Here is a 26860-nt window from a genome sequence, read left to right as displayed (position 1 = left end):
GCACTGGACTTGCTTACTGGGCCAAAGTGAAAACATTCGTGGTGGCAGTTGCAAAGACTTTCCCCCCAAAGGTCAAGGAACACTTTTGTGCCCTGGAACCAGGAGCTCCCCCAGGGTGGCTGGACGGAGCGCTGTGGCGCCCAGGGCCCATTTGAGAACAGACTCGAAGGGGACAAAGCCGAGGGAAGCCCGCCGTTGCGATGCGCCCGCCGGGCTCAGCGCTGGGGCAGCCCTTTCGTCTGGCAGCAGCTCGGCAGAGACATGCTGTTTTGTTTAAATCCTCCACATTCTTTGCCATTTCCCCATTGGCCGGATGGGGCTACCCTCCCCGCCGCAGCCGCTGCTGATGTCAGCCTCGCTCGCACTCGCTCCTCCCGCTCCCACCTCCCAGCCCCAGGCACACTGCAGCTCGGCGCGGACTCTCCGGCCACGGCGAGGTGGCTGCAAACTCGCGGGCCCGCACGGCGCTCGGGGAGCCGAGGGACTCGGGGGAGGGGACGCGCGCGGAAGGCGCCAGCTTCCTGTCGCCCGCCCCTGGCAGCCGCGAGCCGAGGCTGGAGGCACCCGGGGCCCCAGGCGGGCAGAGCCGAGCGGCGGCGGTGGCGGCTTCCTTTTTCGCTCGCATCCGAGCCCTGGAGCGGCTCGGGGACCGGCCCTCACAGGAGCAGGAAATCTTGTTTACCGCCGGGGAGAGGAGCCGATCGAGCCTTTGTCTGGAAAGTCCGCATCTCCAGCTCGGGCTGCAAGGCACTGCTGGTGACATGGGCGTGTAGGCAGACCGGCCGGAGCGGGGAGGTCGCCCGGTTCACGCCGCCTTTCGGAGGTGGATCGAGCGGGTGACTTGTGCATTCGTTTTAATTTTCGGGAATCTCTTTTTTTCCTCCCTTGCCCGCTGCCTGGCATGTCCTGATCGCCAGGCGGCCGCTCCCACCGCCCCGGGCTGCCGATCGGAGCGGTCACCAGGTGGGTCCCCCTTCCTCCCTCCCTGACTTTGCCACCCCGCGTTCGGGGAGGACCGACCTCAGCGAGGAAGGCGGCGGGGGCGCCACGAACACCGGGTCCCCAACCTTGACATGCTCCCGGGCCGAGAGGAGGAAGCCAGGAGCTGAGCGCAGCGCCGGAGCTGCGTGGCCGGCCGGCTCCGAGGGCCGGGCTCCGGGCGCCCTGTGCTCCGCCTGGGCGGCAGCCTCGTCGGTCCAGGGGGCGCCCCCAGCTGCTTGCTCCGGGGGTCCGCGGCCGGCAGGACCATGCTGCTCAAGGAGTACCGGATCTGCATGCCGCTCACCGTGGACGAGGTAAGCGCCGCGCCCGGCCGGGCCTCGCCCGCCCCCGGTCCCCCGCCGCCGCCTCCCGGCCGCGAGTCCACCACGGGCGGCAGGAAAGCCGGGTGGAACTTTACCTCGCAGCCAGAAGGCGGAGGGGGAGAGGAAGGGGCTGCCGTTCCCACTTGTCATCGCGGCGGGAGACGGCGGCGTTGGGGGGCGGCGGACTGCAGCTGGGCTCCTGGGGGTACCCCTGATCCCGATTGCTGGGGTCACGGTGAGCCGAAGGGAGTCGTGCGCCCCCTGCCTCCAGCTGAGAAAACGAATAGAGCAAACCCCCGAGCCCCAAGCGCGCCCTGTAGCGGGGTGTGGGGGACACCCCGTCCCGGCCGTGGGCCCAGCCTGCCCTCCCCGCCTTCCGCTGTAAGGTCGGGGTGCGGGGAGAAGCCCCGCGCCCTCGGGGTCGGGAGGTCCCGGGCCCCGCGGGGGCGCCTCGGAGCCCTCGGGGGGGTCCCCCTCGGCTCTGACTTCCAGCGGTTGCGGCGGGTCTGGGGGCCGTACCCGGGTACGACCTTTCACAAACTTTCTGCCTGTCTCGTTTGCTCCGCCGCGGGGAGCTGGGTCTGAGGTGCAGCCCGGAGAGGCGGGCGCTGCGGCGCGGCCACTGGAGGGCGCTCCAGCACGTGCGTGCCCTGCCCGGCGCCGCTGCCCGCTCCCGCCGCCGCCCGGCCCGGGCCGAGTCCTCCAGGCGCTGCTCCGGGTCCACGCTCCTGACGCCCCGAAGCAGCGAGCCCCATCCCTCAGGAAACGGGGCCTCGGAGAGGAGTATTCCGGCCCCGGCTTCACTTTCTTCTTCCTCTCCACCTTTGCGGCGATTTCACAACTGCTTAGCGTCCGTGCAGGGACAACGAGAGAACGTGGAGCCCATCAAGGCAGTTTGAAAATCACTGGTGTGCTTAGGTGTGGCAATACGATTGGAATCAGCGACCAAAGCCGCATTTCTATTTAAATAGGGCGCTTTTCATTCTATCGAATGTTATGGAGCCACTACTTTGCGAAAGGAGAGATGTGCTTTGGAAAAAGAAAAAAAAAAAAAAATGTGTAACCAAGAACGTGGCTGTGCTCACAAGGGGCTATCTTCATTTGTCATCGGGAACGTGTTAAGGCGAGACCCCAGTACAAGATCAAAGTAGCTCCGAGTTGACAACACGTGTCCAAGGGACACCGGCTGCTCGAGAGAGACCGGCTCCCACCAGAATGATCACACGTTTGGCGTTTGTTGGCTTTTGAGGGGTAGCATTTGAGCAGGTCTTGAAGGATGGATAGCATGTGAGTAGGCAGAGTTTGGGGGTGCATCTGACCTTGTAAATGGAGAAGCGCAGTACCCAGCTATGTGAAGAATGAGAGCAAATGAATGGAACTGGTTTAATGTAGTATTTCTAGAAAAGGATGAGCTCTTCCCTCCTTGTGGCAGCCAGCTGGGGGAGTTTAGCCTGGACGTGTGTGACGTCGACTCCATCTCCTGCTAATCACTTTATGTATCCATAGGAGTTTGGATTGTAGGGGCAGGGCTGAAATGCCCCCAGATCCCATGAAATGCACAAAAAATGCAGGTGGCAGTCAAGAAAAGAAACAGTTCTAGAATCTTCTCTGCTACCTACAAAATCTCTCTATCCTGGTTGGTTTCCATTTTGAGGCTTTCTTAAATATTCAAGCAGATCACTTTTCAGACTTTTTTTTTTTTTGTACCAAAATACCCGCAAGGACAGGGTGAGGTAATCACCTTTGAGCAGTAGGGGTGGAGGCCCTTCCTTTCTTAATTGGCCAACAAAATCAGACTCCACCTGTAATATAATGTATAATTATAAATTATATACTGTGTAATGCATTTGGACTAAAATAAGCATGATTCAGTTTCTGAAGTCGTTTTCTACTTTGTTAGAGAAGCGGGGGTGGGGGGTATCTAGATTGATAAAGACTTCAAACTGGAAGGATTCAGATTAATTAAGTCAGATGAATAAGAAAACTAGGCCCACTTGCCAGATGTTAGACCTCTGGAGTCCGAACTGGTAGTAAACCCCACAACCTCCACCATCGCCCTTTGCACACTGTCCCACTGACCATAACACTGGACACTGGGGAGCAGCTCAGCATTTTTTCAAAGAAGACATTTACCATCAACTTAGGTAGACTTTTGGAAGCCTAACTTTTGCTTCAAGTCTTGATTCGCTTTGGCACTAATTCAATTTGCATGGAAGTTCTGGAACTTGTTTCTGTGTAGCCACCACAGTTAATTAGTAGCAGTGTTCATATTTTTGAAAATGAAGCAAATGCCCATGTTTTGGAGAGTCAGTTGAAGAGTCAACACTGTGTCTGTTCTTCGTTCCTGGCCTTATCCTGCTGTCCCTTTTTATACCCTGGTGGTGGTGGTGGTGGTGATGGTGTGTGTGTGTGTGGGTGGAGTGTTAGGGGAACTAGTGTGTTATTATCCACATTTTGCAGATGAGTAAACTGAGATTAAGAAAGATTAAGTAATGTACTCCAGGCCACACAGCTAGTTAATGGTCAAGGCAGAAGGAGAGCCATGGTAAAACCCATTATTTGTATTTCCTTACTCTGCTCTTTGCCTGTCACTAGTATTTAATCCAGTGAAGGGAAAAACATTTCTTGAAAACAAATAAAGTCAGCACTATCAACTAAATAAAAAAATCAGAGGCCTTGTGAATTGTTATGTATTGTACTACCTTCAACTATTTCTCAAGCCTTATTTGAACACATAAAATCTTCCTTAGTTCCAGGAAAAAAGAACAGCTCCGGGAGATAAAGGAAATAAAACTGAACTACAGTCTTGATCAGAGTGTTGGTGAGTGTGTGTGTGTTTAGACATTAATTTCAGAATAAAGAATTATGAGAAGTAACATTCCATGGGTCAGTTTTAATAAAGAACTTCATTGGGTAGTTTCCATGTTTGTGATAAATGAACCTATAAGCCTGTTGGAAAGTTATGAACAGGAAAAATGGCTGGGAGCTGATAGTTGCCATAAAGAAAAAGTTGTCATTGTCCTCATTTGAAACATTTGTTGATACAGATTCTAGAATTTGAGACTTGGGAGGGCTGCTAGAGATGATTTATAGTTGAGCCATTTCGTTTTATGGAGGAGAGGACTAGACCTGTAGAAGGCTCAGTTAGTTGCCCACCTCATAGCTAAGGACAGAATCTAGGCTGGAATCCAGGTCTTCTGATTTCTGGTACAAAGCTGTTTTACTATAGGCCAGGGGTTCTGCAATCCCTCCTCTGGGATTCCTTATTGGAAGAAAGTACCATCCCTAAGCCCTTTGTGTAAGTCCGGTAGGCTGGGCAGTCTTTAGTTGAGGGTGAGTTGAGGACTCTGGCCTTGTATCTACTCAGGGGACATTTAGGGGTAGTCCTTACTGGAACCTATTGGAAGGGTGACCAGGGGACTTTATTTGAAGCTGCTTTTGTATAACAAGCTCAGTTGTTTCCATTAGATTGTATGCTTTTTGGAGTGGCTTTTGGATGTGTGGCTTGATGAGAGGTGAAGTTCAAGAACCCTGCCTGACTTCAGCCTCTCCTGGGTGCTGCCCTGGTCCAGCATCCTGCTCACCATCCTCAAGACTCCCTGGTGCATGTCTGAAGATCACCCCTTCCCAGCAGAAGTACTTGTTAGAAAGATAAGCATCTCCCAAGAGCTAAGCACATCCTAACATTATCCAAGGCAGGAATCTTTCAGTTTTCAATGCTGTCTTTACTGTTTAACAGTTCCTGTTCTGACTGCATTAACATTAAAGTGTGTGCTTTCAGGGATTGATTTGTGGTCTGTAGGGAGTTGGTGCACAATGAAGAAAAATAGAAACACTCCCCTCCCCTCCAAGAAAAGAGGAAAGAGAAAGAAAGAAAAGAAAAGAAAAACAACTTTTTCGTACAGAATATTATTTTGTTCTTTGCCCTGGCAGGGAGCCAGTGCACTTTATCCAGGCTCCCTAGGGTCCCCAGAGAGTTTTCTTGAGTACATTTCTGAGAACAGATTTGAGATCGGGGTGGTGCTGGTTCTGGAATGACATGAATGGCTATGCCAAGATGCCTAACAGTGTCCCTTGTTCTCTGTTTAAAGCAGTTTTCATGACATGCATCTGCAAACATATCAGGGCAGAAATTCTGGAAGGAAAGAGATTTTAAATTTGATACTGATATAGACGTTGTTTCTTATACAAAGTGATACCCCTGAACATAAAGGATGAAAGCTCCTTGGATCAATCTGATAGACCTTCTGCAGGGTTCCTCATAATTTGGAAGATTTTTTTTAGAGAGCATTATTTTGCTTTTTTTTTTTTTTTTTAATATAATTATCTAGTCGAGAGGGGCCAAGGCCAGGTCATGAGTTTGATTTCTGGGTGATCAGGTAGCTTTCTTTGCTTGTTCCACAGCTAGGGGACAATGTTCCTCATGCTGCCCAGCTCTCTCGCAAAGCTCTGTTCTTGGTCTCTAGGGGCACCAGGGGAAAGAATGGTGGATTAATGGATAAATGCAAACCTTTCACCACTAATGGAACAGACAAGGAGCAGATGCTGTCCTCCTGGCAGGTCAGCGAAATTGACTTTGTGCATGAAGAAAGCTGCATTTTCCCCGTGGTTTGGGTATGAATAGAAACAGATTCTGTGTGTAAAATGCACACTCTTGTTAACAAAACTCTGGTTAAAAGTGGGTAGTAATTAACTTTTGCTTTCCATTACAAAGACATCAAACAAGACCTTAAAGCTCTTAAACGCCAACTTAGAACACCTGTATGAGTATTTATTGATATTCAGAGAAGAGCACCTTCATTTCACCTAGGCTATCATTTCAGGTGAATGGAGAATACTATATTTTGTAGGCATTTAAAAAAAGTTAATATACTTTCAACACTCCACTTCTTTAAGCTCTTCCCCTCACCCAGTGTCAATTAGAGAACTGTGTATGCGTGGAGGAGGGGTCAAATTTTTTTTTCTTAAATATAAAAGTGTGTACACAGTGACAGGCAGTAAACGTGTTTTTCAGGAGCAGTAATTACTGGAAAAGTACATCTAGGTTCATTGCTTTAGCTGCCTGAGTGAGGTTGCAGGCACCTTGGTGGCCTGTGTGGGCTTTGGCCTGTTTCCTTTTGCTTGAAGGATCTGTATGGTTAGGCAACTCTGAAAACCTTTTTCGAATACTGGGTAACACTTCTGCCCCTGTTTAGAGAAAAAGACTGAGTTCTAGAAATCAGTTGATTCATAGCGAGAAGCCAGGAAGGTTTTATATATCTTTAGCAAATTCAGCCCACTGGGAGAGGAAGAGGAAAATTTCAGATCATAGACTGCCAACCGCCCGCCCTCCCTGTTCCATGCTGGAAATCAGGAATTTTTGTCATTCTCAAGTGGGGATTTTTTTGTAGGTTACAAAATAGATGAAGCCCAAGTGTATCATAAATATGAAAACTATAAAAACAATGGTTGGAAAATGGAAAGTTTGAAAAAATTATCTTGGAAGCTTTACGTTTTGTACTATACAACCTCGAACTTATACAAACATAATATTCATACAAACAAACAGGGTCACAGCAGTGCACACCTCCAGCGGGCGCCATTTACACAGAACCCAGTGGGAATGGAGCAATGCTGTGGGCCTGCAAACCACCTTTGTCAACCCTCTCAGACTCCCATCCCCTGCCACTGTCATGTGTAAAAACTTGAAAATTTATAGCAAATTCATGGATTTGTAAGTGGAAATGTCACCTCCTCAGAATTCTCTTTCCTGACCACTCCATATAAAGTCCTCTGTTATTCTCCATCTCTGTCTGTGCACCTGTTTATTTCCTTCATGGCATTTATTATAATCTGTGCTTATTGTATTTATTTATTTTCTCGCTTGTTACCCATCTCTATCATTATCCTCTCAACATGCAATCCGTGTAAGAAAATACTGATACGATCTTTTAACATATTTCGTTCACACTAAGTCTTTGAAATCCGCTGTGTTTTTTTCACTTAGAGCACATCTCAGTTCGCACTGGCCCCTTTGTGGTGCTCAAGGGGCACGTGTGGCTTGTAGGTGCCCTTTGGGACAGTGCCATTCTAGTGCTTAAAACTAGGGTCTGGCACATAGTAAATACTTGCTGAATGAATGGATGGGAAGAATCTGAGAAAAACAGAAACATTTTAAGGATAGCTGACCTAAATGTCTCCCTTTACATTTTTTACATTTTTTTTCATTTAAGTTTTATATCGCCTGAAATTTTACCAATTAGAGATTCTTTTATATTGAAACATCATTGTTTCATTTTATTTTATTATGTTTAGTATTAAAATATTTTGAATGAAAAAAATATCGTCATTTTAAAATGCCTTAGCAATATCCCTGAGAGGTTTGAGGTCAGTCATTCCTAGGAGTTAATATAATCAGGCTGCTTTCCTCCTAACTCCTGGAGAGTATATTAGTGTTCTATTGCTGTGTAGCAAATGATCTCAAACCCAGGGGCTTAAAAAAACACCCATTTATTACATCACAGTTTCTAGAAGTCAGAAGTCTAGGTATGGCATGGCTGCCTTCTCTGCTCAGGGTTTCACAAGCCTGAAATCAAGGTGTCACCCAGGCTGCCTTTCTTTCTGGAGCTTGGTGTCATCTTCCAAGGTCACATGGTTTTTGGCAGAATTCAGTTCCTTGCAGTTGTAGGACTAAGGTCCCTCCTTTCTTGTTGGCCATCAATTAGAGGTCAGCTCCTAGAGGCGACCTGCCATTTCCTGCCCTGTGGCCCTTGCTACACACAGCAGTTTGCTCTTTCAAGGCCAGCAGGGGAGCTTCTGCTGCAACTTCAATCTCTCGGACCTGTTGTCTCTGACTTCTTGACTCTTTTTCAAAAGGGCTCACCTGATTAGGTCAGGCCCACCCACATCCGAGGGAAGGGGATCTACCACATGTGCACACCAGGCAGTGGGAATCTTGGGGGCCATTCTGCCTACCACAGGGAGATTAGCTGAACTGCAGGTTTCCATTGGAGGAGAGAAGTAGTTATCTTTTGCATCTAGAAAACCTAGGGATACGGAAGTTCCAGGTTGGTATGTGGGCAGCATGAAAACACTCATTTCACAAGTACTTTATTGAACTCCCGCTATGTGCGAAGTGCTAAGCCAGGTGCTGGGATGGAGCAGCAAAGGTGGCAGATGTGACCCCTGTCCCCTCGAGCTCACAGGCCAGAAGAATTGCCATTTAAAAATACATTATGACGATGCTTGTACAACTCTGTAAATACAGTTGGCCCTCTGTATCCATGGATTCTTCATCCATGGGTCGGACCAACCTTAGAAGGGAAAAATTTGGGAAAAAAATCCCATAAAATTCCCAAACGCAACACCTGAATACACCTAGTACTACGATGAATTCACACAAGGGAAGTGATGCGTAGGCATTGTATTAAATAGGATAAGTAATCTCAAAGTATATGGGAGGATGTGCGTGGGTTATATGCAAATACTATATTCCATTTTATATGAGGAACTTGAGCATCTAAGGATTCTGGTATCAGGGGGAAGTCCTGGAACCAATCCCCCGTGGATACCGAGGGACAATTGTATATTAAAAACCATTGAATTGGTATGTAAAAGAAGAGGGTACTTGAAAAAGTTCATGGAAAGATTCATATTATCTTTTAATTCTATTTTTCCACAGACTTTTTGAGGTACTCTTGTACATCTCAATAAAGTTTTTTGTTTTTTTTAAATAGAAATACTTACAGACTTGTTTCAGCAGAATAGACAGCTCTGTTTAGAGAGAGAGCCACTAACAGAAAGTGCTAAATTTGAATTATGGTTAAATTGAAAATCTAGGGTCTTAGTCCTCAAGGAGATGCTCTGGTTGTCCTGAATTTAGACAGCTTTCCAAAGGAGGTTGTGTTCCTCTGCATCAGTGTGGGGAAAAAAAGTCTGCCAGATTTGGATCGGAATGACCTCAGTTTAGGTCAGAACATGATAGGGGGAAAAGTAATCGCAGCTTGAGTAGCTGCCCTAAGGCCAACTGCAGGGCTGCAGGGCTGCAGAGCATGGAGAACCTTCCTTGACAGAGCTCACAATTCTCAGGAGCCCTCCCCTCCCAGAGGACAGAAGCTGGTGGCCATGATGAGTGGAAGGAACAGGGCCTTGGGATCTTTCTCCCTAAGGCTACAGGTGCACATCTCTGCTTTCTCCGCAAGGTGTATTCGGGAGGAGATGGTTCTATGTAGAAGGTGAGTCTGATGCCTTCTTGATGTCTGGCAGATGACCTTAAGTCTTCCCATCATGGGCTTCATTCTAAACGTGGCCTACTGGTTATTTCACCTACAGCTCAAGAGTCTCTGTCTAGGATGGCAACACCAAAACCAGATTAGGATGGGCAAATTTCCCAGGATGGCAAATCACTAGTGGGGAGCCCCACAGCGGAGTACTGTCTTGGCCACTGACTTTACAAACCATGACAGAGGAAAGAGTCTGGGGTCACCAAGCACTTCCTGGCTGACTGCCTGAGCAACATTTTACAAAGCTGTTTGTTGACTTAGAAACTCAAACCCCAGAGCTCACCAAGACTTTGACATCAAGTATTTAAGTGACTCATTCTTTCATTTCCCAGCACTTTGGCAAAAGGGGCTTGCTCTGAAAACCCCTTTTTGGACATTAGTGGAAGTCGACTCATACCTAAACATGTAGCCAACGTAAGTTCTCGATCAAATTTTTCTAATGACTCTTCTTCTTTACTTCTTTTATCTTTATCTTTTTTTTTTTTTTTTCCCCTCCTTTTAAGTTTGGGTGAAGCACAGCCTTCCAGAATTCCTGTTGTTTCTGAGCAAAGAAAAAATAAAAATCATCATTCTTTAATTCCTTTAGCATTATATCTGACCATCTTTAGGGTGTTACTTCTTTCCCAGACTGAATCACCTAGACAAGTAAATTGTCCAAACAAATGTAATTTGATGACAACCTATAATAGTGTTGTTTAAGCACCTAATCTAAGCAGCTAATCTCCAAAGAGCAATTGTCTACACACACACACACACACCATTCAGGTCTGATTATATTTGCTCTATTAAGGCAAGATCCAGGTGTTTCTGAGCACTGGTTTGTATATTTTTTTACACTGAAAATAACTAATCTGTGTACTTATTTAGAAGAAAATTTATCAATTGAGGAATGAGAAGTCACCATTAACTTGGATGCGGCTATAACTAAGTTGTTTATACCTTTAAATGCACTGGGTCTTATTTGTCGAATTCTTTATATTTCCCAACAGCTCTCCAATGTTTTCTAGTTTTAACTACTATATTTTAGTGGGGTTTATTTATTCTCAAAATGGCAAAGTTTCACTTATCTCTTGTCTCTGGCAAGAGCGTTTACAGCTTGTATAGACAGTTTACAGAGACAGTAACATGACCCGGTAATAAGTATTGTCCCCAGACTTCCTGAAGAGTCTCCTGTAGGACTGAACGGTACCTAGAAAGCCAAGGGTTGCCCGGTTCATTCTGCTTATCTGAGCCTTCTCCGTCTCCCTGCCTCATATCCAGGGTAAGAGTTACTTGCTCTCTTGATCGCGACAGTGAGGAACCAGTTCTGTGTGACAAGGTCTTGGTTGAATGTGGCCTTGCAGTCATTTTGCCTTTATGTCCATAATAAAATAGTCAGCACTATGTGCCTCACTCAGCAAGGCGTCCCGTGAAATACTGTTTGGAAAGTATGGGTTTTAAAATTTGTTTTCAATAAGATAAGTAAGATAAAATAAAATTTGTTTTCTATTTTAAATGCTTGGACTGATGGCAGTCACATTTCCAAGGAACATTATCTGAGCTAGGAGGTTAAATACATAACTTTGAATAGTCCATTTTGATCATTAATATCTTCCAATTTGCTTGCCTCCTCCACGTGAAGAGTTTTCAGTTTTCAACTCAATGTGCCAGAGACACGGTGCCGCTTGTCAGTTCCTATTATTATTTTCAGATACTAATTTTGAGAAACTCACTGGTGCTTATGAGCTAACATCTCTGCTGATGATGCCTATGAAAGCCAAAGGTTTTTACTGCCATTAAAAGGAATAATTTCCAAGAGTGCAGAGGTGGTTCTCTTTTTAGAGTATGAGCTACAAAAGTTATTTTCAAAGAAGAATATGATTCATTTATCAAAGTTAAGCTGAGGAATGTCAGTTGGTTTAATAGTTGAGTAAAATTGATTGTTTGATGAGAGGTAAAACTGATGGACCACTTTCTTCTCTTGCTGGAACAGAAGAACTACCTTCCCCTAATTATTTCCTTTGATAATCCCAAGCAAATTATTTAATGTCTAAGAAATTGGGTTTTTTAATTTTGATAGAACTAGATAATCTTGAAAATTACTTCCAGCTTTAGGATTCTAGGGAAGGCAGAACTGGATAGAGCGAAGCGTGTATGGAGTTTGGCTGTGGAGTCTGGCCAGCCACGGTGTGAATCTAGGTCTGCCATTAACTAGCTGTGCAAGCATCCCTGGCCTGCACCTGTAAAACGGGAATGATACCGTCCAACTCATAGGACTGTCGGGAGAACTAAGGGAAGCAAGAAGATACTCATCAAATGTAGTTTCTCTCTTTCCCTCCTTTGCATGTGAAACATGGCTGCTATCAGTCCAAGCATTTAAAACAGAAAACAGTGTGGTGCTGATAACACCAATATCCAGGGTTTGATCCCTGTACCAGCCAGCCACCAAAAACAAACAAAAAAAAAAAAAAAGAAAGAAAGAAAAGAAAAAATCAAAGACTCATACTTTCCAAACAGAATATTTCATGGGACGCCTTGCTGAGTGAGGCACGTACTACTATTTTATTATGGACGTAAAGGCAAAATGACTGCAAGGCCACATTCAGCCAAGACCTTGTCACACAGAACTGGTTCCTCACTGTTGTGATCAAGAGAGCAAGTAACTCTTATCCTGGATATGAGGCAGGAAGACGGAGAAGGCTCAGATAAGCAGAATGAACCGGGCAACCCTTGGCTTTCTAGGCACCGTTTAGTCCTACAGGAGACTCTTCAGGAAGTCTGGGGACAATACTTATTACCGGGTCATGTTACTGTCTCTGTAAACTGTCTACACAAGCTGTAAACGCTTTTGCCAGAGACAAGAGATAAGTGAAACTTTGCCATTTTAGGAATAAATAAATAAATAAACAAACTCTACTTACCCTTACTAGCAGTGCCTCCAGAGCCAGAGTACAAACCACAGGGGAAATTAACATTATTTCCTTATGGTCACACTGTGTGTGGACTGAAATAATTTTTTTTTTTAACTTGATAAGACTATTATCTTGAAAATGGAGCTCTCAAAGACTTTTTTCAAGCTTCAAAATTATCCTCAAAAGTCATTTACTATTACCAAGAATGTTAAAAACAATGGGAAAAAAACCTGCTCTAGATTCCATGAGGAAGATTCAGAGATGTTTTGCTCTGTATCAGCACTATTGAAATAAATGAGTTATCACCTTAAATAAACTACTTGAAGGGGCAACACTTAATTTTTATTTATGTTTTAAAATTGTGGTAAATATGCATAACATAAAATTCGCCATCTTAACTATTTTTAACTGTGCAGCTGTAGTGGCATTAAGTACATTCATGTTGTCGGGCAACCGTCCCCACCCTCCGTCTTTGAACACTTTTCATTTTGTGAAACTGAAACTCTGTACCCATTAAACACTCCCCAATTTCTCCTTCCTCTAGCCCCGGCAGCCACCATTCTACTTTCTGTCTCTATGAGTTTGACTACTCTGGGTACCTGGTCAGTTTGGTTTTTTTTTAAAAGCATTAATTATATTACTTTATTATTAAACTCATAAATCATTTCCTGAAACAAACCCAATAAACTTAAATTAATGGAATCTAACTAGAATTTTTTTCTGAATTCTGCCTCCTTCTGAAGGAGGAAAATGACAAGACAGGCCCACATTTGTATTTTGGGTGGCATTCCATGACTCAATTAGTGACCTATACACCTTTGCAGCCACAGCTGAAGTGCTTGACAATTTTAATTCAGGAGTACCACTATATTGTCATTTAACAGAAAATGTGCATATTGGTCAAAGTACTTGTTAAGGCAGGAAAAAAGTACCGATGCATTTTAGAAGCATTTCAAACAAGCAGGTTTGGTACCGGCAAGTGTTCTTCTATTATAGTAGAAGACAGAATATTTGATTAAAGATGATGCTATATTCCTGTACCAGGTGGAAATAGACATTAATTGGATCCTTTTTCTGAGTAAGGAAGTACCATTAAAATGTTTGCTTATTTTTTTAAGATTTTATAAATGTTTAACTCAGGAGAAAAAAATAATTTGTCAGTATGATGACTTATTAATAAATTAACTTTATAACATCTTTATTCTTGTCAATTCTCTAAGTGATGTCTACAAATAGAGCTTTCAACTAGCTAACAACCTGGATTTCATTAGATTTTGTAGTACAATGGTCCTGCCACTATTAAGGAGCAGTTTGTTACCTACACTATCCAAGAAGGTTTCTAGAAAATGTTGGTTTACAGAATTTCAGTTCAGACGAGAAGCATTTCCCAGTATACCTGGGACAACAGATGTCTATTTAACCCTTAATGTAGCTGAAATAATACACATCTGCAGTACAGAAGTTACAGAAAACAGTTGTTAAATAGATCATTAAGAATTACAGTAGAAAAACAACATGAAATAGATGTTTGAGAAAAAGCGACCTGTAATTACCTGCTTCTATGGACCAGTGTTTTTTGTTTTTGGCAGCTGGCTGGTACAGGGATCAGAACCACAATCTGACCAACTGAGCTAACCCGCCAGCCCGGGACAGGTAGTTTTGAAGACAGGGGTTATCATTAGAGAAGTTTGTACTTGAGCCCATGGGTTTGTCTTCTGAAATGTGTAAATTTGCAGTGGTTAGTGCCTTGGTAACATGGCCCTCCAGCAGGAACATTTTGGTGAGTTTGCCCTGATCAGAAATAATAAATGTGATGCCAGTGCTGATGAAAAGACTAATGTAGTCCTTATATCTCACATGCTGCATCTTTCTGGATTATTATAGCCTCCATAAAAGTGATGTGGTGGCTAAGAATGATTTTCTCAATACTTAAAAATGCAGTGAAAATAGACGCTGCTTTTGCTTAATGAGACAGGCTTAAAAGATATGAAATGTGGTTATTTAATTCCTCCCCACTAAGTGTGGAGTTTGGTAACTAGGATTACATTTAGTCATTGCGATACAGATTGTACCTTGCAAGTTGGAGACTCAAACCCTGCACTATTGAAGCCCATGACGAATGTCCAATTTTTGATATTATGTTTTTGCTGCTCATAAAGAGGCATCATGTCCAAAATGAAAAAAAATCTTTAGATGCAGGATTCAGTAGTTCACCTCTTTTGGATTGTGTTTGATGGAAACTTGGACACAGCTGAGTGTAATTGTGCTTCTGAGCAGAATGACATGGTGCTGAAGGTATGGGTGTACTTAGAGATGTTTTCTTGCCAAGATCTGGCTGAAAAGGAGCTTGGTTGTTGGTGGGGTTTTTTTTTTTTTAAATAGTAATTAGGCTATTAGGTGTCCAAATGGAATAATCCCCTTAAGCCTTTTCAATAAAAACACTTCTGAAAGGGTCAAGCATGTTTAAGATCAGCCATTATTTATGTAGGTGCTCAGGAACCATCTTATTTTTTAAGGAGGGGGTTCAGTAGTGTTTCTGAGATCAAAAGCAGCCAAATCTCTGGCATGACAGAAGTTTCGTCGCACAGCCATGTATTTTTCATCTGCGGAATGGCCGTGCTCAATGTCGTCCAGGCCTACCACTTCTTCTGTAGGCCTAGAGAAGAACGGCCCCAAGGGGCTTCCAGGCCTCCTTTTTCAGAACAGTTGAGAACCAAGTAGAAAGATGCAGTGGGGAGGTGGTGGCCAAGGCTAATGGGTTGTGGTCTGGGGGCTGAAGTCCAGGCCTGAGTTGCTGAGGGTCGGCCCTGAGTGTTTCTCAGAATCACAGGCTGGGGTAGAACCTGCCCACCCTGACGCAGACTAGAGGGCTCTGTGCCTCCAACACTCCTTTGGGTGTGTCTCACTTCCAAGCAGGACAATGAGCTTTCTTTCTGCTTTTGTTGGATCTTTTTGAAGTGCAAATCAGCCACACCTAACAGTGTCGACATCTGAAGTCCTGGTAATCGCCTGCCTCCTGCAGGAAGTAGCACCCCCGAAAAGAGGCGTAAACCACTTTCCTGTCGAATGTGACTTTTCTTTCATTTTTCTCTACCCTTTCGTTTAATTCAGCGCCTTTGCATTTTACCTTCCTCAGCCAAACTACATCTAATTTGCTCTCGGTTGGCGTTTCCTGTCTAGGTTGGTGCAATATTGAGAGTTGACTCAGAGTTAGAAGACCTAGTGAGTCCTCGCGCTGTGATATCCATGATTTGATTTAGGAAGACTCTGTTCCTGGTCCTCAACTGTCAAATGCCCTTCTTTTTTTTTGCCTGTACCAGAGGCTGATCACATGAGATTTGAAGCCTGCCTAGCAAGTAGGTGAGGTGATAGTCACCGTCCATTCGTGGGGGCTCCATAAACACCTGGCAGTTATGCTGTGCTGTGCATGAAATAATATGATCTCACACTTTTTAAATGCCTCTCTTTTTAGGGGAACCATCTAGTACCACAGACATTTTAGAGTCTCTGCTTTCTAAATGGCCCGTGGGAAATCCTGAGGTGGCCACCGAATCTGAGTTTGCCCAGTGGGAATGTTGTGTCATAGTAGTAAATGCTTAAGGATTAGTTTATTTCCAGCCCCTCGGGGACTATAAATTGCTACATTAAATTTTATTCTCAGCACCCTGATGTTGATGTTGCTATGGTGGTGTGTCTCTTGCTTGGGTGTGAAGATTGACATTGAAAATAGATAGGCCAAAATAACAGCTTAACAGGTGGCTGTACTTTGAGAAGTGGTTTGTAGAACTATTCGGTGAGGAAGTCCAGTGTGAATAAATCATTGTGCCCTTAACTATATTTTATAGTCTAGCATGTTGTGTGTGTATGTGTTTTAACACATGCCTCCTGTTTTCCATTTTATATATAGACTTTTTTTCCTCTTTCAAGCAGTGCCATGCCAATTTCCTGCAGTAACCCAAGGAAAGATTTCAGCTCATTTTACTTAGCAGTGGATGTCCCTTCCTTATTTTGTGTAACTGGAGCCCTCCTCCTAAAAATAACCCTTCTTTTCCCAATGTGATTCTTATTATAGCTGATGTACTCTTTGTTTAAATAGAAGACTTCTTTTTAATCTACCTATTATAATTGACATATATGTTTATTATGTATAAATATATATAACATGATAAAATACATATCTCATATATAATAAAAATATATTTCCCTGCAGGGTCTAATCTTTAGTGAATGTGGTAGTAGAAATTGTTCATTATGCTTTCATCTGTCAATTACGATCATTTTCTTTCTTTTGAGGTAAAATCATGGAAAGAACCTGAGCGTTAAATCAGTTCAACTTCCTACCCACTGTAAATCCTCTCTGTAATAATCTTGGCTGGTGATCATCTTGTCTTTTGGCTTACATATCAGCTGTAGCAGGGTGGTGGCTGTTTTATGGTACGAACTCTTTTACGATTGTTTACTTTGATTTGTTAGAAGATGCTTTCTTATATTCAGTTGGTATCTGACCCCCTAGAACTTTCATGATCATTTCCCCCTCTGTAGTGACACAAACATAAGCCTCTTCCACATGCTGGCTCTTTAAATATTTAAAGAAATCTATAATGCTGTCCTTTCATCTTCTCTTCTACTGGGTTAATAGCCACAATTCCTTCAATGATTCAATTTATGAAATGGCTTTCAGTCTCCCTCACCCTTCCTGCAGTCCTTCTTTGTTGCTGACCTTTAAAAAATATTGAACAAAATCCTCTAGAGCAGGGGTCAGCCAACTACCTCTGTAAAGGACCAGATAGAAATACTTACGACTTGCAGGCCGTAAGGTCTCTGTTGCAACTACTGAACACTGACCTATAACATGAAAGCAGGCATAGACAATACGTAAATGAATGGGCATAGCAGTGTTCTGATAACATTTTATTTATGGACACTGAAATCAGAATTTCATATAATTTTCACATGCCACAAAATATCATTCTTCTTTTGATTTTTTCCAACCATTTAAAAATGCAAAACCCATTCATAGTTCGAGGGCTATACAAAAACAGGCAGTGGGCTGGATTTGGCCCATGGGCCATAGTGTGCTAATCTCTGTTTTACAGTAGATATTGGAGGACTGGTGCTGAAATCATTGGAACTGTTCCTTCAGCAACTTATGCTTTGTTAATGCTTTGGCACTGGCATTGTCATTTTCAGAAGCTGCATCAAACTGCTGACTCCTTTTGACAAGGTGGTCAATTACATTTGGACTTCACCATGTGATTTCCCAGCAAAGCTGTGTCTCTATTTTGTGTGTATAATATCTACCAAAAGCAAGCATCCATAACCATAACCATAAGACTTTGAAACATAAATATGATGAACGGCATCTGCTGGTTTCAAGTCTGACCAAATGTTTTTTTCTTGCTTCTGTTATTTACTGTGTTAGCCACTCCTCTTAGCTTAGTGGCAGATGGGATAAACCATGCCTTTTTGTCTCTCTCCAAGGCACTGACTTTTCAGTAATATCTAAATCATAAAATACAGGTCATAATTGCTTCCCTTTGTTGCAGAAACCAGTAGGTATTTGGGTGTAGAATTGAAACTCTCAATTATATTAATAAGCTTAAGAATGGATTATTCCCTACTTCTTCATTAGTTTTAAATTTCAAAGTAAGGTCCTCATTAGATATTTTGTGAAACAGTTTAACTAAGACTATAATTTAGCATGCAGAGAAGAAAATTTAGAAAATGGTGAAGCCAATTTTTTTAGTGTATAAACATTTACTTAAAATTATATATTTGTCTATGGGGACATTTACTTAGCAAGGCTTTGCTCTCAGGGGAAGGGAAAACACAGAGGGCCAATATTTGTGGAACATCTAGTGTGCCAGGCCCGTGTGTTAATCACCTCATTTCATCCCTGCAGTTAGCCTCCAAGGTGCATTCTATTATCTTCATTTCACAGATGTGGAAATTGAGGCTCAGAAGATTTGCCAAAGTCACCCGGATAGTCAATGGTAGAGTTGGAGTCAAACCTAGGGTTCTTTGGCTACACATTCCATTAGCTTTCTCCGACAACACCATTGTTTTCCACAGTCAAAGGAAAGCTGACATTAATTCATTATCAAGTTAATTGTATCCATACACCAAATATCCTAAAATGGATAAATGTTCCAGAGTTATTTACTGGAATGATACATTTCTGAAGCATATATCCCAGAAGCTGTGGTGTAAATTATGAATATTGACCTCCTTAGTGGAAAGGGACTGTATGAGTTAAGACTATTTGCATTTGCCATTCGCTGGTAAAACTTGAAACATAGATACAATTTTAGATTACCTGAAAGCTATTATAATCTTGAGGGAAACAATTGTTTTTAGAAAGCTGCTATGTCTATCTAGACTCTATCTTGCAAAAAGGCACTTCAAGATGTCATTATATGACTATTCAGAAACTAAGATGTAACAGAGGCTAGATGAGAATGTGTGATAATCTAAAGATGTTGTTTAAGTCATGGTTTTAAAAATACATGACTTCAAGCGAAAGAGGAAGCCTCCTGAACGAGTTCTTTGCAATTCACCAAGCATGTTCTAATTGTTAAAAGCAGACTTATAAAAGGGAGATGAAACATTTTTTTTTTTGTTCAACAGATGACTGTCTTGGGAGAGATGAAACATTTTCAAAATATACTTTTGAAGCTCAAAGTAAAATAATGTTTTAATTGTTTAATTATACGAAATAGATTGCTTAAACTAATAAACTGGTGCTGGGAATGACAAAACCTTTGCTGCGATTCTTCTGTGAGGAAGCTGGTTTATGGCTTTCTGGAGCTGGTGGCCTCTCATGATTTAGACGAGGGCTCCTTGGAGGATCATGATTGTTGCTGCCCCTATTCCAACTCCCCACGCTGGCTTTCACAGTGCTTTGCACGTGGCAGTTGCTTAGTTGAGGTTGACTACTAGCTTACGGTCTTTTAAGTTCAGATTTAATTCTGTGTTGATTGTGGCTCGAAAAAGAGGAAAAACTATATGACTCTTTTAAATTTTTTATTTTATATTGAATATTAAATAAATATGAAGCAATACACGTATAAACCCTTTGCATAGCTTAATACGTAGAATGGTATGAATTGAGTTCATTTAACATTCTTTACGTGTCTCTCCTTGACCCCAGGCCCTCTCTACGTATGGCATCATAGCAGATGAAGTCTTCAGGAGCTTGCTACTTTTTTCCATTAAATTTTTTATATTGAGATATAATTCACATATCACAAAATTCACTCTTTTAATACAGTCAGTTGCACAACCATTACCACTATTTAATTCTAGAACGTTTTTCATGGCCCCCCAAAAGAAACCCTGGACTCCCCACCCTCCCCTCTTTCCCCAGCCTCTAGCAACCATGGAGCTACTTTCTATCCCTGTGGACTCGCCTATTCCAGACATCTCATGTAAGTAGAATCATATGTGGCCTTCTGTGTTTGGCTTCTGTTGCTTAGCATGTGTTTTCAGTGTCCATGTTGCAGCATGAAGCAGTAATTCATTCCTTTTTATGGTTGAATAATATTTCATTGTCTGGATATATGATTTTTTTTTTTTATCCAATCATCAGTTGATGGGCCTTTTGGTTGTTTTCATTTTTTTCTTGCTATTATGAACGATGCTGCTGTGAACGTTCATGTACAAGCTTTTGTTAAACACCTGTTTTCAATTCTTTTGGATATATACCGAGGGAGGAACTGTTGGGTCATATGGAAATTCTGTGTTTAACTTGTTGAGGAACTGCCAAACTGTTTTCCATTTTCCATTCCTACTTACAGTGTTTGAAGGTTCCAATTTCTCCGCAATCTCACTAACACTTACTTTCTGTCTACGATTCTAGCCGTTCTAGTGAGAGTGAAGTGGTATCTCATTGTGGTTTTGATTGCATTTCCCTAATGACTAATAATGTTGAAACATCTTTTCATGTGCTTATTGGCAATTTGTATATTTTGAAGAAATTTTTATTTAAAATTTGTTTCAGTTTTTAATTAGGTTATAGGTATTTTATTGTTGAGTTGGAGTAGTTCATTCTGGATGTTAGATAATTATCAGATATATGATTTGCAAATATTTTCTCTCATTCTTTAGGTTGTCTTTTTACTTTCTTCTTTGAAGCACAAAAGTTTTACATTTTGATGAAGTCCAGTGTGTCAGTTTTTTTTTTTCGGTTCCTTGTGATTTTGGTTTAACATCCAAGAAACCATTCCCTAATCCAAGGTCAGGAAGATTTATACTTATATCTTTCTCTAATAGTTTTATAGTTTTAGCTCTTACATTTAGATTTTTGATCCATTTTTAGTTAATTTTTGTATATGGTGTGAAGTAGTGGTCCATATTTATTCTTTTGCAGGTAGGTATCCATTTACCTAAGCACCATTTGTGGAAATGACTAATTTTTTCCCCACTGAATTATCTGAAGCTTAATCTTTTTCATTCAACATTTTGGTGCTGAGATTGATGCATGTAATGTCATTCGTTTTTTTAATGGCTGTATAGTATCCTTTATATGAATCTGCCATACTGTATTTATCTATTCTTTGTTTCCTACACGTGGGGTTGTTTCCAAGGGTTGCTATTATGAACACTGTTTCCGTGAACTACTTGAACATGTCACTTGCTATGCATGTGTGAGAGTTTGTCTCTAGGGTATATGCCTAGGAGTGTAGTGTATGCACATGTTTTGCAAAATGATTGTAATATTTATGCTCCTATTGGCAATGTATAAGAATTACATTTGGGAAAACTTAGTGTTAAGCATTCTGTTTTGTTTTGTTTCTCTTTGAAAATAGTCATTATGAAAAAGAAAGAAGTAGTATTTGCAAGTGAAATTTGCCTTCTAGGCTTATGATATTTTATTAGCAAGAATTATTTTAAATGAGCAAAAGGCCAATAGCTAGAGAATCTAGTATGCAATTAGTATCTCTTTAAATTTCAGATATTAGTGTGCAGCTTAAACAGATGTTTCACTGGTTGAGGTGGTAAAGGCTTTTGCTAATAGTAGATGAGCCTGTTTTAATTAAAGCAACATCACACCAGCCTACTACAGCTCTCTTACATAAGGTTTGGAACAAGTATAATATAGCAGCTGGCAGAATCAGGGTATGGAGGGGTGGGGGGGGTGCTTCCCTTTCTTGGTACCCACATATTAGTGCAAAATGGTTATGCCAAGACAGAATTCCATCCACAAGGATGAGAAACCTGCCTTATCTCATGATCTCCTTCTATGGTATCACGTGAAAGGGCTGACAGATGAAAAAGCTGGGTGGATAATGCTCACTGGGGTGGGGCAGATCTACCACTTGGGATTAAAGGAAGTTGTACCTGGAAAGCACAACAGGCCTGTGCCAGGCCACTGGCTCACAGGGACAGCCCTCAGGAGGTGAAGAAAGGCCTCTGGGAGGCAGGTGGGTAGGGAATGTGGGCAGCCTGCCTGGCAGCATCAGAGAAACATGTGGGTAAGTGCTCCAGCTCAGAGCTGGGGCCCAAGGACAGGATGCCAACTACAGGGCAGGAGTGAGGCAGGAGAAAGGACAAGATGGAGAAGGTGGCCCAGCCCTGGTGGTACCTATGTCCCGAGTAGGTCTTCAGGCCCTGTATTAAAGAAATGGGAACTTGAATACAAGAGGCAACTCGGTCTCAGGAAGAAGGTAATGTTACGACTTGTTGTTAGAACTGGTGCACAAGATCGACTAGGTGGACTTTGACCTTCATTCCTTTCACAGAGGGTAATGATGGTTATCATCGTTATCATCTTTTGGATGCTTAATAAGCACTAACATATATCAATTTGTTTAATCAACATAACAATTCTACGAGGTGGATTCTGTTACTGTCCTCATTTTACAATGGGAAATCAAGGCACAGAGAAGCTAAATAACTTGCCAGAGGTCACACAAGTAGTGAGTGACAGCACCAAGCTTTGAACCCAGACACTCTGGCTCCAGAATCCAAGCTTCTTCACCCTGGTATTGCACTACCTCTAGAACAACCACGGTTTGGGGAGTCAAACAGACTTGACTTCATAATCTTTCTTACTTATAATCTTTACTTCAACCTCATGTTCTCTTTATAACCTTAGGCAAGTCAACTAAATGGTGACCCACAGTTTCCTTATTTATAAAATAAAAAGCCTGTTTGCAGATCATATATGGAAATGCCTCGCCCTTGCCTAGCCCTCAGTAGGTATTCAGTAAATATTCATTAATACTACTGCTGGAAAAAACCTTTCCAAACTGAGCATAAGACTTGGCATGGAGCCCAGGGCAGGGTTTAATGTGTACTAATGATCAGGTAGTTTAATCTAAGGGAGATGAGAGACAGGGGGGTCAAAATTCCAAGCAGGTACTAATAAAAGTAGGTGTTCATGTCACAAGCCCCAGATGCCAGGAATTAACCAAGTTCTCCAACTTAACTAGACTCGATTAAAATCTTGATAACTTATTCCTCATCACTGTAATTAGGCTCCTGGTCTCCTGTGGCCTTAATTAGACCCTGATTTAACCTAAAAGAGAAGAAATTGGAGGAAGACAGGGACTGCTGTTCATTTCCTTACATACTTCTCTTTATCCTTAAATTCCTTTTTTCTTTTCTTATATTGTTTCCTATTTGCAGATTTCTTTCTGGTTCCTATTAATCGTCTCCCCATCACAGTTCTCCTCTGTAATGAGTTGGTTACTGGATATGACAATGGCGTACTTGAGAATTTGAGAATGATGGAGAAGTGGAAAAGCAGGACTATAAAGAGATGACAGTAGCAAAATTACATTTCTTGTTCCTCTTTTTTTTTGATATGAAAACAAAACCGGAGGTTAGATCATCCAGAAAGAGAGAATTCAGTGTTTTTCAAACTTCCTGCTCATAAGAATGACAAAGTGGAGTATCCTGATTCAGTGGGTTTCAGAGAGGACAAAGAATTCGTAGTTCTAGCAAACACTTCCCATGACTGTAATAAACTAAGTGGTTTATTACAAAAACCACTCATATGGAAATCAAACTTAAACCTTCTTTAAAAAAAGCCCCCAAGTTTGACATATTAGCTCAGCTACAGAATTACTATTTTTAGTGTCAACAGATAAAGCATTTTATAAAGTGCTTAATTTTTTTTTTAATTATGGAAAAGCTTAAAGCTATACAAAAAATAGAATAGTGTAATGGATCCCTATATACCCTCACCCAGACTCACCGAGTTTTAACCCATGGCCAAGTATGAGGTGCTTTTGACAGAGAACACAGGAGGAGTTGCAAAATAGTAAAGGCAAAAATTAAAAGTGACTTTGCCTCTTTATTTGTAATATCCAAAACCTGGAAACAACTCAGATGTCCATCAACAGGTGAATGCATCAACAAATTGTGACGTATCCTTTCAATGGAATACTATTCAGCAATAAAAAAGAAAGAACTATTTATCCACACAACAACATGGTAGGATTTCAAAATAATTATGCTGGGTAAAGCAAGCCAGACCAAAAACATATACATACTATATGAACCTACTTATATAGAACTCTGGAAAATTTTACTTCTATAAAATCCTAGGGGTCTCCAAACCACATTCCAAGGGCCAATTCTGGCCCTCTGCCTATTCTTGTAAATAAAGTTTTATTGGAACACAGCCACATTCATTTGTTTACGTATTGTCTACAGCTGCCTTGTGCTACAATGGCAGAGTTGAATAGTTGTTATGGAGACCACATGGCTTGCAAAAGTCAAAAATATTTACTATCTGATATTGTTTTTAAAAAGTTTGCCATCCCCTGGTCTAGAGGTAGAGACAGACAGTAAACAACAAAAAATAAGCACAAACAGATAGTAATAATGACAAATCATGATTAGTGCCATGTCAGTAGAGAATAATAGCAGGGGCAAAGGGGAATCTGTGTCAACGGGGTGCCTCCCGTCCCTCTAAATTTGCCGTTGAATTGAAATACTTGTACTCATCACTTTCCAGGTATGTTCTATGTTTTTTCTGCCTCCATGTCTTTGCACATTCTCTTCATATTATGTTCTTTGTTGCCATCTGCTACTGTCAATATTCTACCTACCCTTCAGGGCCCATCTGAAATGCCACATTCCCAGGGGAGGTTTTCTCATCTCCCCAGCCATATTTCATTTCTCTCCTGCCTTCCTTTAGCTCATAAACCTCTCTGGGTGTCACTCTTATTACATTGTGAGTTTCCTAATAACAAGACCCATGTCACATTCTCTGAATCCCTTGGCTCAGCACAGCCTCTTTTACAATACAAGTCAAAGCCCCATTTAAAGTCCTCCCAGGCAGACTTTGTCCAGCCTCATTCTCTGCCCTTTCCTTGTATCCTGTGCTCCAGCCAAATCAAACTAATTACAGTTTCCCAAATGCACTATGTGGTTAACTTATAACAACTCTTCTTTTTATTGCCTTGGTTCTCTCAAAAATCAGAGCTAGTGAAATGCGGGCTGTTACAGTTATATGGACATGGTTATAGAATGGCCTCGTGATGTCTTTAATAAATGAAATCTAAATGTTACATCTTTCAGAACCCAGAAACTCATTCCAACTTTATTCTGTCTGAAGCTTTATAACATTTTCTGAAGATCATGTTGTACTCCTGTTTCTTCTGGATGATTTGCAAGGAACTTTGGTCAAAAGTGTAAAGAGCTGACTTAGACATGATACACACGCAGGAGTCATGCCTTTCAGAAAACTTGGACTTTTAAAAATCATACTAGCCTGAAAAACAAATGTAAACATATTTTACATTTATTATACGTGTAAAAATGTACTCATGTTCTTCATTTTTATTTCCTCATATGTGGAAGAACTATTGCAAAATTGAAGGCCTTGTAATATCAGAGTTGAATTAATATGTATGGATTAATATGAAAATAACATGCTGAGTTTGGCTATGACTGGAGTCTTATGAACTCAGGAACCAACTCTGAAAAATTCACTTAACTCTCCAAATAAGGCTTTGTCCCTTTTTGTACATAAATGTGCATCCCCAATACATGTTTGCATGTATTACTATTTTATTTACAGTGAAGCTTTGCATAATTTCACCCACTGTCAGATTAGGTTAAGATCCTATATTTTCAGCTTAGGATACATAAACTTAGGGAAAGCAAGGTGGTCACGGGGAGTTGGAGCAGATGCAATATATTTCTGCCTAGATTCCTTGTCCCCAACCTCTTGTTGAAATTCCCAGATATGAGGATGCTGATGCACTTGGGTAGAGTCCTGACATATTTGAGAAATTCAATTTTTGCTGCACTATACTCTTCTTTTATGCAACTTGGCACTTACATCACCATTCAAGAACAACTTATGTCAACGATCTATACTCTTGAAAGGAAATTGTCACAACGTCCTTTACCCTCCTGGTTCTTGAGCCCAACATGGTGTCTGCAAGGACAGCACAGGCAGAGCTAATTTGACCAACGTACAATTTCTTGGTTACCAGGCTTCCTGGATCTTCTAAAGCCCACTGGCCTACAAGTAGTATTTAAAGACCTGAATGGAATCTCTTGTATTTTCTACAAAATTCTGAGTCTCCTCTGCTGTGGATTGTATTTGCATCCGCATGCTTTCTAAGTTACTTCTCAATCAGCTGTCCCACTAATAACATACCTTTGCGGTTGGTACCAGAAGGCCTTCCTAGTTTTCCTCAGACCTGGGAGCTCTGACTGCTTAAAGTCAATGGAATGAGGCACCATATTAGGAAATCCTTTCTCCGGGACATGTGTGTCATTAATCTTCTCACTGACAGATGATTTGGGTCTTACGGCTCCCAGGGGCATGACCTTATTAGCAGGAGATGATTAAGCAATGGATTAAGATCTGCTTATTGCCCTGTCAACTATATAAAGCCCCCAAAACCTATTTTTATTGGAGACTAAACTTCTAACTTGTTCAATTGGTCTGTTTAGGGCAGCGCTACTCTTGCCAACCATGGGAGAAGACAATTTTACATTTAAATGGATTATTCTTCTAACATTAATAAAGATGCTTAGTAAGTAATGACCTAAAAATTTCAGTGCAGGAAAATGGAATTTCAGTGTTTCATGCAAATAGTTCCTATCCCAAAAGAATCACATTTTTCATTCTTTGGGTAGGTAGGCAGAGTTCCCCATGTCCTGTGAAACTGTGTTGCTGCAGAGAAAGAAGCAAAAAAGAAAAAGAAGTCAGTAACCGAAGATGGTATCATTTAAGGAATTTTGTTTAATAAAATCATGGCAAAAATGAATGCCCTTGGCCAGAGAAAATGGATGCTGGTGGTGGCCTGGGTTGTGTTCAGAGATCTCTCAACCTGTGAGAACTTTGTGCTGCTTCGGGTTAGCTGGGCATTACAAGGTACTACTTTTGTAAGTAGCTACCTTGTAGCTATCTACTTTTATGTAAGTTTACCAGGTA

At 41.9% G+C, this 26860-nt stretch overlaps 1 protein-coding gene across 1 annotated transcript in view; it reads left to right on the top strand.

The window, feature by feature from the left end:
* The first annotated feature begins 416 nt into the window (after nucleotides 1–416).
* The window catches only part of PITPNC1 (phosphatidylinositol transfer protein cytoplasmic 1), a 241292-nt gene continuing 214848 nt past the window's right edge, over nucleotides 417–26860 (top strand). The window contains exon 1 of the mRNA XM_063081104.1: nucleotides 417–1295. Coding sequence (XP_062937174.1) covers nucleotides 1248–1295 — 48 coding nt within the window. The 5' untranslated portion in view covers nucleotides 417–1247. The remainder of the gene's footprint in view (nucleotides 1296–26860) is intronic.

Source organism: Cynocephalus volans, chromosome 16, assembly GCF_027409185.1.
Source record: "Cynocephalus volans isolate mCynVol1 chromosome 16, mCynVol1.pri, whole genome shotgun sequence".
Classification (NCBI taxonomy): Eukaryota; Metazoa; Chordata; class Mammalia; order Dermoptera; family Cynocephalidae; genus Cynocephalus; species Cynocephalus volans.
The sequence above is the reverse complement of the archived record's forward strand: the minus strand, read 5'-3'. Positions and strand labels throughout refer to the sequence as shown.